Raw genomic sequence first — 12,620 nt, 5'->3', positions numbered from 1 at the left:
TTGGAGCCTCTTACTCTACCATCTGTGCTGAAGTCATTCCTATATTTTATATTTATATATATATATATTTTTTTTTTAAAGAGAGAGAGAGAGAGGAGAGAGAGAGAGAGAGAGAGAGAGAGAGAGAGAATTTTTAATATTTATTTTTTAGTTCTTGGCGGACACAACATCTTTGTTGGTACCCGGGCCGCACGCATGCCAGGCGAGCGTGCTACCGCTTGAGCCACATCCCCAGCCCATTCCTATATTATATTTTACAGTAAAATTAGACATGCATTAGCTGATTTAACTAAAATTAACTAAAAGCATAATGATTTTTTCCAGAAAGTTCTTTGAATGTCTTTGTGCTTCTGTTGTGTTTTAGGACTATGATGATGGATACAGCACTGCATATGATGAGCAGAGTTATGATTCTTATGATAACAGCTACAGTGCACCAGCTCAAAGGTAAGTCAGTCCTCACTACCAGTGCCACAGACACGTGCCCTCCACCTGGGTGTACTCTGGGCCAGTGTCACGGGCAGCTGGTAAGGGTGATTTGACTTGCTGTGTTTTATTTTTATTTCTGATAATCAGAGAATTTTACCAACTAGCATGTGTTGACCCACCCACATTTACTTTTCTGTGAAAGCATTCTTGCTTGGGAAATAAAATTTATTTATTATAAAAATTTGACTTCAGTGTTCAGTGTATTCTGATGAGAAGGAACAGCCTCAAAGGATGTGACTCTTCAGCCATAAGGCTGAAATAATGTGGGAAATGTCCTATCTTTGTGCCTGAAGATGAAGGTGCCTAACATTTTGTTTCCTAGTCATAGAACTTTTTAATTTCTTAGCAGCAATGCTCGTGTTTCCTAACAACTTCAAATTCCCCTTTGTGCCTAGTGAGTATGTTTTGATTGCTTTTATAAAGAAGTATTTACCCAGAAATAAGTATCATCAGAATTAGAATAGGTTTTGTAGTTGCCGCTCCTGGAGACATCCCTTGGTGTTCATTGGTAGGCGAAACCAATGTTTATTCTGTGCAGAACATTTTCCTAAATGCCTAGAAACCTTTTACTTCAAATTTACAATTCTGAGAGGAGGGCAAAGATAGTCATACATAAAACAAAATATTGGTTTACAGTTATTACAAAATATAAATAACATGGACCATGTGGTTATTTTGATGAATGAAAAATTCCCATTTGAACTTACATGATGGCACTCAAGCTGGAAACACCCAGGTTCTCTTACTTGTTCACTGTAATGCTCAAGCAGACAGGGATATTTATAGTTTTTTTTTTTGTTGTTGTTGTTGTTTTTGTGCCCAACAAAGCATTTCCTCTGTAACTTAGGATAATGCCGCAGCCTCGAGGCGGGCTTTGGCCGACAGCTGCTCTTTCTGGTGCAAGTCTGGCATCACATTTGCCCCCTGCAGTGTGCTGGTTAGCAGCCCTCCCAGGGCCTGGCAACCCCTTGGCTGGCACATCATGCGCACTGGAGGAAACACTCCCCACAGCATTGTATCTGAGTATCCAACACCTTTGTAGAGGGTGGGGTGCCCCTCCCATTGTGTAGAGGATGAAAGCAGCACTAAATTAGGTCATTTGCTAAAAATCCACAGTGAGTGCAAAGATGAAATTCTAAGTCAGATCTTTTAACTCAGAGGTTTGTACTCTTGTAAGGTCATCCTCAGATTTTGTTTAATAATGTAAGTATTCACAAGTATTTTAATTTTTGTCTAAATATCCTGGCAAAACAAGTATTCTCCTTCATAACTATGCTACGTGCATAGTGCATTTCTGGTACTATTAAGTTTCATAAAGGATGCAGTCTAGTTCACATGCACATGGCACTCCTGACCGTGGTTCTGTAAGGCATATTCACGCCTGTAGACAAGGAAGCTGAATGACAGAGGGGTTCCAGGACTTGTGACTAAAGCTGAGAAGAGGTAACTAACTCTCTGTGGCTTCCAAGAGCCCCTTCCTAATTCCGCCTCCTTCCTTGCATATCGCCAGGCTCTCCATTAGCCTGTCCCCATGTCCCTCTAGCATTCAGTGCACTGACTTTCAGGTTCAAGTGCATGTCATTGGTTGAACTGTATGTGTGGTTTAAGGACCTGGTGAATTCCAGATGCTATGCTGGTGCTTTATTTGATTTCAGTTTGACCCCCATGAGCTCCAGTCCTGTCCTGTGCAGTAACAAGGATCAGCTGTGGTTGAGAAGCTGAACGCTGAGGGGCAGCATTTAATGAAGTGCATGTGCAGGGCAGGAGTATAGTTCCTCGCGGTGGTCTTTTGTGTTTTGGTATTTGACATAAAGAACCAGGGTTATAGCATTTGCCCTGTTGAGTGCTGTGATCTGTCCAGGAGAGACGCCACAGTGTTAACAGTGAGCGAACAGAGAACAAGACGGAGCCGTGTTTACTCGGGGCCTGTTCTCAAGCATAGAATGTGAAGTGTTTTGCTTAATCCAAATGGCAATAGCAAGAATTAATGCACACGAGGAACCAGGGCTCAGGGAAGTAAATAACTAATCTCAAATGGAAACCGGACCTATAAAGCTCGTGGTCTTTTCACTTAATCTGTGATAATATGGTAACATGGTTAATTATAAGCATCCATTCCCTTTCCTTTGGTCATTCATTCAGTCAGTATTTGTTGAATGTGCATTTTGTGTTAGGCATATGCTTGATGATTGGAGTGTAAAGATTAAGACAGAGACCTTATCCTTGAAAAGCTCACTGGCTAGTAGGAAACAAGTACAAATATTTAAATGCAATATAGTATGGTAATCAGTACTTAAGTTCTGAGGAGAAATTTAGTATTTCCATTAAAAGACAATGCTGAATTCTGACTTGGAATTTGGGGGCATGTCTCTGAGAAGGTGAAAGGATAAGTAGAAGTTCCCAAATGACAAACATAGAAGCGAGTTCCACAGAGCAAGTCTAGGCAGCATAGAGACATGGAATGAAATGTCTTATGTGGGAAGTACTCGTCATTTCATTATGACCAAAGTGTGCCTGCATGGAAGGAGAAGGGGGCATGTTCCCTAGAGCATGTGGGGCCCAGGAGGAGTGGGGAGAGTGAGAGGAGGCCAGAGGGGAAGTGTGCCCTACTCAAGGCTGTCATAAGAGGCCCTGAAGAGTTACATGCAAGCAAATGATGTGCTTAGATTTGAATTTAGATAAATTAACTAGCTGACATTGTAGAGCTTGGACTGGCAGATGTGAGCCTAGAGGCTAAGACCAGTGAAGAAGCGTGTGCATTATAAATTATAAGACCTTTAAGTATCAGAAATGACTCACTAGAAGAAGTTTCCTGCATGATATCTCATCTGCCATTTTAGACCGATCTTTTCAGGCCTGCAGCTTGTCCTACCTGAAGGAGAGGAAATCACGTGGTCATTGCATGCATGAGCAGCACAGAGACCACTGTTGGCGGGGCACTCTGTTCGCTCATTAATCCAATTAATATGTACAATAGACATTGCTCTTTTTTTAAGTTGCATAATTTCCTTGAAATCATTTGCTTATAAGCAAAGGAGCAGCTCTGAAGTAGGTCTGTCGGGCCGTGAGCACACAGCACACAACTCTTCTGTGTAGTGCTCTCGGCTTGATCCAGACAACTGTGTGATAACTGAAGGCAAGTACCCTCATTATGGAGCTGGGTGAAGAAGTGGCTTCCTGTAGTATTATTAGCTTGCTAGTGTTGCCGTAACAAACCGTGCTAAGTCTGGGTGGCTTCAATAACAGAGATTTATTTTCCCATGGTTCTTGAGCTGAGAGGTCCAAAATCAAAGTGTTGGTAGGTATGTTTCTTTGGAGATTTTCTCCTTGGCTTACACACAGTTGCCTTTGCCCAGTGTCCTCACGTTGTCTTTCCTCTTTGTGTGCATTCCTAGCATCTATGTCTATTATCCACATGTTCTCCTACAAGGACTCCAGTCAGAAACTGGGGGTGGTGGCTCACATCTGTAGTCCCAACTGCTGGAGAGACTGAGACTGAGACTGAGACTGAGACAGGAAGAAGGAGGGTTTAAGACCCATCCGGGCAAGATAGACTCTAATCTCAAAAAAAAAAAAAAAAAAAGAGAGAGTGGAATTGGGTTAGAATCCACCCCTAAGGACCTCATTTCAATGTAAATCACCTGTGTAAATGCCTCGCAAATTATCCCTAGTATTTTTGAGTAGGCACTAACAAGGAATTCAGCACCTCTGTCATCTTTAGTCATGGGGTGTTTACTTTGTGACTGGCGCTATTTCATGGACTTCTGTAAATTGTCTCTCTCTTCAGTCCGAACATGTCACTCCATGTCATTAAGTTAAGCGAGGTCATGTTGCTTATAAAAACTCATGAGGCCGAGCAGGGTGCAAATCTGTCTGCCCCAGCGTTCTCCTGAGTGCTCTTTTCCTTCGCCTCCTTTCCCCCTCACCATAGTTTTGATTTCAGTTGCTGCAGCTAATTCCTACTTGCATTTCCCTCATGGTACTAAAGAACCTAATATTTTATGATGCTTTTAAATCTTTTAGGCATTATGCTTTAACCCAAACTGGAAGTTTGGCCTTATCAGACATGGACTGTCTTAATCAAACATAGAATTTCATTCACACTGCATGTTAAAGTTGTAGGCTAAACTAGTGAAATTAAGAGCTTTGTTTTTCCCACTTTATATTAGATCCTTTCAACAGGTAACATTTCCTGCCCCTGCTCTAAGGAATATGCGGTCCAGGGGGTTAAGTGGTAGTTAATACCATGTAATACCCTGTAACACTTGATATCTGTAGTCTTGATTTTGACACTCATTGTCTATAAAATTGGTCTCATACTTTAATAATTCTCCTTGTTCAAAATGTGGAAGTGCCTCCTATGTTATGGGTGTAGTTGAGGACTTCCTAGTTGGTCCTACCTTTTAGAGGCAAGGCTGTTGTGGAGTCACCTGACATCGACTGCTATAGGGCAGCACTGAGCAGATGTTGGCCCTGCACTGTCCCCCGTGGGTTCCAGTAGCATGAATGTGGGGCACCCAGCATATGGCCCAGATACAATGTGTAGCAAGTATAAAGCACACCAGATCCTAGAGACTTCATGTGAAGAAAAAGATAGATGTATCATTAAATAGATGTATTCATTAAAATTGATTTTACCCATTTATTTTTACTGTTTTTAAAATGTGGCTAGTAGAAAGTTTTCAATGACAGATGTGACTGCTATTTTCTCTTAGATAGGACTGGGTTGAATGAGCCCACTTCTGGCACTCCGGCGTAGCAGAGTGCTCCCTAGGCTGGGCACATCCACTCAGAGTAGGCAGATGACCTGCTGGGTACAGAGAAGTGGAGAGTCTCCACTCATGTTCATATTCTTCAGATTTCCATTTTGCTGTTTTATACTCCAAGGTGTCACAGTACCAATCCAGTGCACATAGGCCCTGAAGAGTTACAAGTTCAAAGATATTTTTCTTCCATATAGAGGTATATTATTAACATCTGGAGACGTATTTTTGGCCACAGTGGTTAAGACTCCACAGACATGGTTTCAGACCCCAACTTTAACATTTACTGACTGTAATTTGGGGCAAGCTATCTGACCTTTTTGCTTCAATTTATACAATGTTTACCTATTAGTTTTTTGTTTTATTTTGGGGGGCTATTTGGGGTGCTGAGGATTGAACCTGGGTCTTGTGCATGCTACATAAGCACGGAACCAGTGAGCTACACTCCAGCCTGACTACTGGTTTCTACTTGAGGGTCGACCCAGAGGTTGAAAGAGTTAGGAAAGCCTGTTGTCTGGGAGGTACGTCGCCGCTGTCCTTTCTCTAAATGAGTCAGGTGATGTCAGTAGCACACTGGAAGCTGTGTGAGCCAGCCTTGCCCCCTGCCACAGCTCCTCGTGGCTTCTGCTTCCATTTCAGATCAGATAGCCACACAGAGCATGCATGTCGTGACTCGCAAGGGCTGCGTGAGACCAAGGGGACTGCTTCCCACACATGTGGTCATCTCCATATTTGCTATAAACTGAGAGTTAGGATAACCCACCTGACAGCAGGGAAGGGCTCCCGGATGTCTATTACCTGTAGTGTGGAAGTGGGTTCCTTTCAGAAATGACTTTTTTTTTTTTTGGTTCTGGAGATTGAACCAGGGGTGCTTTACCAATGAGCTACACTCCAGCCCTTTTTGTTTTTTTATTATGAGGCAGGATTTCATTAATTGCTCAGTCTATTCTTAAACTTGTGATCCTCCTGCCACAGCCTTCTGAGTTGCTGGGATTATAGGCTTGTGCCACTACGTTCAGCCAGAATTCACTTTCTAATCATCTCATGACACTGCATGATGTAGAAAGTTTCTTGCAGGTGGTTTTACAAATTTGATGTTTTTTCTCCAAATTTTCAAGTGCCATGTGTTAGAATACAGATGACAGTCTTAACAGAATGATAAAAAATCTACTATAGTTCAGCTGCATTTCCCCATTGATTTTTGTAATGACCTTGATAAGGCTGATATTGTTGTGTAAAATAAAACATTGTTTATCTGATTTCACACATTTAGTGAGTAACAAGACGTTGACACACTTACTGTGAATAGGAATATAAAGGTCTTTACAATATTGGAATTGTTCTAATACACACTGGTTCAAACATAGTCATTGACTACTTTCTATGGATACACAGCTTCAGTGGATAAGGAGGAGCAAGTGATAAATGTCCTCAGCCCTCAGGGCCCTCCCTGGCCTTCCTTCCTGACTGAACCTTCATGATAGCATGGCTTTGACACCTGGAAAGGGCCTATAAATGCATCCATTTCATTCTAAACTCGGTGGCATTAGCTTGCATTCGATGTTTTCTTTGAATTTCTAGGAACACTCACAATATTTTAGTCTGTTTTTGAGTAATTGTAAAGTCTCCAAAGCAGTGTTTGGCTCGTATAATGATCATAAAGTAAGTAGAAAGTGTCCAACGTCCCTGAGGGCATGTGGGTGTGATTCATGAGCTGCTGGACTGGTTTACTTCTACGCCATGTGTTTCCCTTAGCACTCTGGGGCTCCACGGGATCTCTAAGGATGTTGTCCTTCTAAATTACATCTATGTGGTTTTCATGAAAAATACTTTTTTGTTGTTTATTTTTTTCTCTCCTCCCCCACCCCACATTTTTTATCGGTCCATTACAGTTGTACATACTGATGGGATTTTTCGTTACCTATTTATACATGCACACAATACAATTTGGTCAATATCACTCCGTAGCCCTTCGCCCCATGAAAATATTTTAAATTCCTGAAAAAACAATAGCTATTATGTAGGAGAATTTATTAAGCTTGTGGAACTTAGTGCCCAGCTATCTCATGTCCTTTATATGTGTTATCTGCAGTTTTCATAATGACCCTGCCTGGCTGGTTTTTTCCTATGAGAAAACTGAGAATTGAGAGTTTTAACAGCTTTCTCAAGAGTACACAACAGAAAAGTACTTGAGTCTGTGTTTTTTGATTAGCCACTTAAGAAAAATTTTTATATTTTAAAATCATTGACTTGTTTTGTGACAAAGCAACACCATTTTTTGGATAAAGTTCCTTTATACAAATAGAATAGAGTAATGGAAGTTGTCAGTAGCTGAGAATACTCTGGGTGTATTTTCAGACGGGTCCAGGAGAGCAATGAGACAGAGATCAGTGTCACCACGTGCCGCTCTCTCCTTTTTGGCTGTTTCTGTTGGCAGCTGCAGCGCTGTGGATCCAATTAGGTCTTCCCAAGAGCTTGCCTATGGAGGTCTAAAGATAACTGGGATTTTCTACTTTGGAAGTGATGACCTATTGTGTTACTGAAGATGTTACTGTTTAAACATTAGTAAAACTGTCTTTTGGAAAATAATACTCTTTGTATTAGGGATTAGCTGTTTAGGACTTTTAAAAGCAGTATATATTGATTTGGTCTAGATTAAAACTTTTGTCAATCATCCTTGTAAAATTTTTGTCAAGTCAACTTTTTTTCCCCTTCTCGTGAGCCAGCCCAGGGCTTCACACATTCCGACCACACACTGTACCACAGGGGCATCCCCAGCCCATCAAACGTACTTTTACAGAATCTGATCATTTGGATCTTTGGCAGCTGGCTGCACAACTACTGAAGGAACTTCTTGACACAAGCTGAGCCTTATAAGCTATCAACAAACATATTTCTAACACAATACTAGTTAGTGTCAAAAAGCAGAGATACCACCGAATTATACCATAGACCTATAAATTCCTTCTCAGTAGAAAAACTATAGAAAGTAAAAATAGAGGTCAGTGGTGAAAACCTGACGCTTCGTTGCTTTAAGGAAGAAAGCTTCCAATAACGCTGTCAAAGCATGGCAAGAAGACTCTGTTGGTACCCTTGTGAGGGATGTAGGGACCTGACAATGGAGACAGATTGGCTCAAGTGCGAGTACAACATGGGCACGAGGGAATTCACAACCAGGAACCCGGGGATGTCCATGGATGGAAATGTCACAGTGCACAGGATCCAGTCTAATGACTCGGGAGGACTAGTATTGAGGGCAGACCAGGCCAGCATGCGGTCCCTGCGGAGGATGGGTACAGGGAGCCAACCCTGTCAGAGGTGTGGAGTGCTGATACTGAGGTTATGAGGAACTCTGCAGATGGGCTTAGGAGATGCTGAGGACTGACGGTGGAAAGTGAAGGAGCAGCCTAAAGCTGATGTTAACAGTCTTTATTACCCTGCACTGACCATCTCCTGTAATGTATCAGTCACTTTAAGAATGAAGTGTCTCCTCTGCTTTTGATTTTAACCCTAAGAGGTATATATTAATATCACATTTTATTCTTGAGAAAATACGGAGTAAACAAGTTGCTCGAGTTACACATTTAGTGACACTCTGGACTTCAAGCTTCTCTTTCTTTCCTTTATGCTAGTGTTTTTCTTCTGTTTGCAAGGGTTCAGGGTGGGGCAAGGTGAGGATACTAGGAATGCACCCAGGTATGCTTTACCTCTGAACTTCATCCCCAATTCTTTTCATTTATTTTTTGTTTTGAGATAGGGTCTCACCAAGGTGTTGAGAATCTAAGTTGCTGAGGCCAACCTTGAGTTTGCAATCTTCCTGTCAGCCTCCTGAGTTGCTGGGATTGCAGGCAAACCTGCTACGGCAGTGTGTTCCAAAGAGCAGTACACATATCACTGCTGTCTCACAATGTGATTTTAGATGTACACAGTCACTTCTTTTAAAATGTCAGACTTTTTATTGAAAAAGTGAATTTCATTTTTAAGTATGTGATTTTATGAATATTATTGCTATAACTGAATCATAGTAAATTTATTAAAAGTAAAGAAAGTCAGAATAGAGAGTAATATTCAGACATGGATGGCAGAGGTCCTACGAGTGGTCCACGAACGCTGAGGTTTGTCGAACACCACACCCAGATGAGGGACTGCTGCTTCTCCTGAAAGCTTACTAAATCAATTTGAGGACCACCCTGTGCCCCCACCATGACACTTGATACTCTATTGTCCTGGAATTCATCAAAGAAACCTTGTAGCTTCATCAGGGAATCCCTTAGAATTAGGCTTGTGGAAAAGAAAGGGATTTTTTTTCAAGACTTGTTAATAAATGTTGACGGAATCAAATGTCTGTGAGTACTCACCGGGTGCTCTCATGCCTGTCCTTTCATTTAATTTCCAGTCCCTTGGTAGGACTGTCAGTCCTTAGTGTTATGATTAAGGAAGGTGATGAACTTGTACTTGACCAAAGCCCCGCAGTTGAGAAGAGGTGGGCTTCGTGACCAGCTGTCCTCCCTGTTCTTCTGCTTCACTTGAAGGCAAGCAGTAAAACATGCAGAATTGGGATGCTCTCAGTGTAGGGAGCACCAGAAGTGCTGGCCTGGCCACACGGATTCTGTGTTGGATCTCCAGGCGTGTCCAGGAGCACCGACGGACGGGCGGAGGCAGGCTAGTGGCAATACGTCAGCTTCTGCTGCTGTCGGCTCACCCCTCAATGTTCCTGAGGAGACATGAGATCTATCACTGAGGCATTGTCAAGTAATGGCAGTGTATGAAAACAGCGTCCACCGGGGGATGTACTACATCACTTGGATTTAGCGCTGCCATCTGCTTAATAGCATGGAGAAGACTACAGTGGCACTTGTGATCATCCACTCACAGCAGTGACAGATGCCGTGCAGAGTGAGCACCAGGAAGAGAGGCTTGTTAGCAATTGCAGATTGTGTGACAGGGTTTCTGAGAAGAGTGCATTTGTTGGTGACCAAACCCTGGTTTAAGGTCTAAAATAAAGTTCACTCAATACGTCTCTCCATGTTTTCTTCCTCTATGTTTGAAGCCTTCTTAAAATGTGTATTGTTTTCTAAAACAATTTTCCTAACAATTTTTTTGTTGGTGAAATAATTATTTTATTTGTAACTTTTTAAAGAATTTCTGATGCTTCAACATGGGTGGCATGACAGAGAAAACAGTGGTGATAAACCCATGCAAAACTGAATTCGAAGCCTTGTCCCATTAGTTCATTGGCTGATGATTTTTTTTTAACTCAAGTTATACATTTTTTTTATTTGTTCTTTTCAGATATACATGACAATATGATTTTAATCAGGTCACTTGAGTCTCTCCTCATCTGTAGAGTGGTAACAATAATATTTGACATGCAAAATTGTGATTGAGGTGGCAAATGTCATGAACATAATAGCACACGCTTTCCCAGCCCTTCACAGCCTCTTCAGGTTGATTCTATTATCATGGCATGTTACTGGTGAGGAAATTGAGGCCTGGAGCCTCCTCAGCACTCTGCTACACTACCTCTGAGTAACTCTTGCTGCAAGAGGTCAGCTGTTGAACCTAGAAACTACTCGTCTTTCCTGAGAAAGATTTCAGTTCAAAAAAATCCCAACCAATAATCTGAAGAAATGTATTTATAACATGTCATTTTGATCCTTATTTGTGAAACAAAAAGTGGTCAAAGGCTCATTTAGATTAATTTGGTCAGCCAGGCACAATGGCACGAGCTTGTGATCCCAGCCACTAGGGAGACTGAGGCAGGAAGATCACAAAGCCCGGGCAGCTTGGCAAGGCCCTATCTCAAAATTAAAAATTAAAAAGCTACATCCCCAGGGGTAACGTACCCTTGCATCCAGTCCCCAGTAGTAATGAATTATTTAGAGTCCCGAGATGTGTTGGAAGCATAGATTTGATGTAAAGCCTGAAGTTACTTTTGAGGGATGGTCTGTGATAGAGAACACCAGTGCTTGAAGGTTTTAGTCTGTTCATACCTCCTGTATTGAACTCACAACTATAGAAACGGAAATAGCTCTGACATGGTACAGATTGTATTTTCCCCTCTTACTTTCCATTGTGAAGGGACATTTCTTTTGGAAGATGATGAGTGAGTTTACCTCAGAGGCCTTAACAATGTCTCTAACCTGTGACTCAGTGTTTCCACCGGAAGTGGCTGAACTCACAGTACTACAGTAAGTACATTTAAGAGCTTTTGAAGATTTGAGGGCAAGAGAAATAGATGTTGGAACTATTTTCTTATTTACCTTTGAGTAAATTGTGATGTAATCAATTAAAAGGGGTAATGCGATTTAGGGAAAAGTAATTCTCGGGCATGTTGAATTGGGGATGTCTATGGAATTGTAACAATTACATTAAATGATTGATGTGGAAATGTTTGATACTGATAAGTGGCTATCCAAATAGTAGCTGTTATTCTATCCCCATTTTTCTCATTAGTTACCAATATAGTATCATGGTTAAATTTTTACCTCCAACTTTTTAATGTAACCAAGTTGTATATTTATTTTTTGCTATTCTCTTGTTAGTGTCCAAAAGTATATGTACCCAATGTTTTTACCCAGTTGATCTCCTAGAAATGAGGATAGGATGCTCAGTCTCCCAGGTATACATAATGAGTTAGAATGAAAATGCACACACTTAGGAGTCAGGCAGACCAGACCTCTCCAGTTAGTAGCTGTGCTTGTGATATTTCACTAACCCTCAGATTCCCATCTATACTATGGGAACAGTAGCATGCCTATTACCTCATAGGATGTGTGTGAGGCTTAAATGAGAGAATACAGTTGAGCAGCTGAGAACAGAGGCTGGCACATCACACAAGCATCGGTGGTGTCTGGGGTCACTCACCTGTAACTGCTGGACAGTTGCTTGGTGCTTAGCAGTAGTGACGGTGGCGGGATGCACCCACCTTGTCTGATCATGCTCCACTGTGTGTTTAAAAGCAGTAATGGTTTCTACTTTTAAGTTGGTCACTTCTTTTTCTAATGCTTTTGTTTCGTGTTCTATAAAGGATCAAAGAGTAGACATATATATGGGAAAGTCAGGAATCAGTCATCAAAATGTCCCCATGTTCCTTAAACCTTACGACTTAGAAGGGGTGCTATACAACATAAAGATGAATCCTTGTTGATTAGAAAGTTTGCAAAATAGAATATTTCTCAAATCCAGTTGCAATCTTTTTAATTGGATGTAGTCTTAGGTATTGCTGAATTTTAGAGACATTTAATGTAAAAATCACAAAGAACACATGTAGATATATAGCCTGATAAAGCATTTTAGGTATTGGAAAAACTTAGCCATAGCATTAGAAATAAAAGAGTCTCTGAGTTATGGCTGAATTGAGGCTTA

At 41.3% G+C, this 12,620-nt stretch overlaps 1 protein-coding gene across 1 annotated transcript in view; it reads left to right on the top strand.

Moving 5' to 3' along the window:
- Nucleotides 1–12,620, top strand: part of Khdrbs3 (KH RNA binding domain containing, signal transduction associated 3) — a 165,783-nt gene that overhangs the window by 122,370 nt on the left and 30,793 nt on the right. The window contains exon 7 of the mRNA XM_026407458.2: nt 365–447. Coding sequence (XP_026263243.1) covers nt 365–447 — 83 coding nt within the window. The remainder of the gene's footprint in view (nt 1–364; nt 448–12,620) is intronic.

Source organism: Urocitellus parryii, chromosome 7 (assembly GCF_045843805.1).
Source record: "Urocitellus parryii isolate mUroPar1 chromosome 7, mUroPar1.hap1, whole genome shotgun sequence".
NCBI classification, from domain to species: Eukaryota; Metazoa; Chordata; class Mammalia; order Rodentia; family Sciuridae; genus Urocitellus; species Urocitellus parryii.
This window is presented reverse-complemented; position numbering and strand designations above follow the sequence as displayed.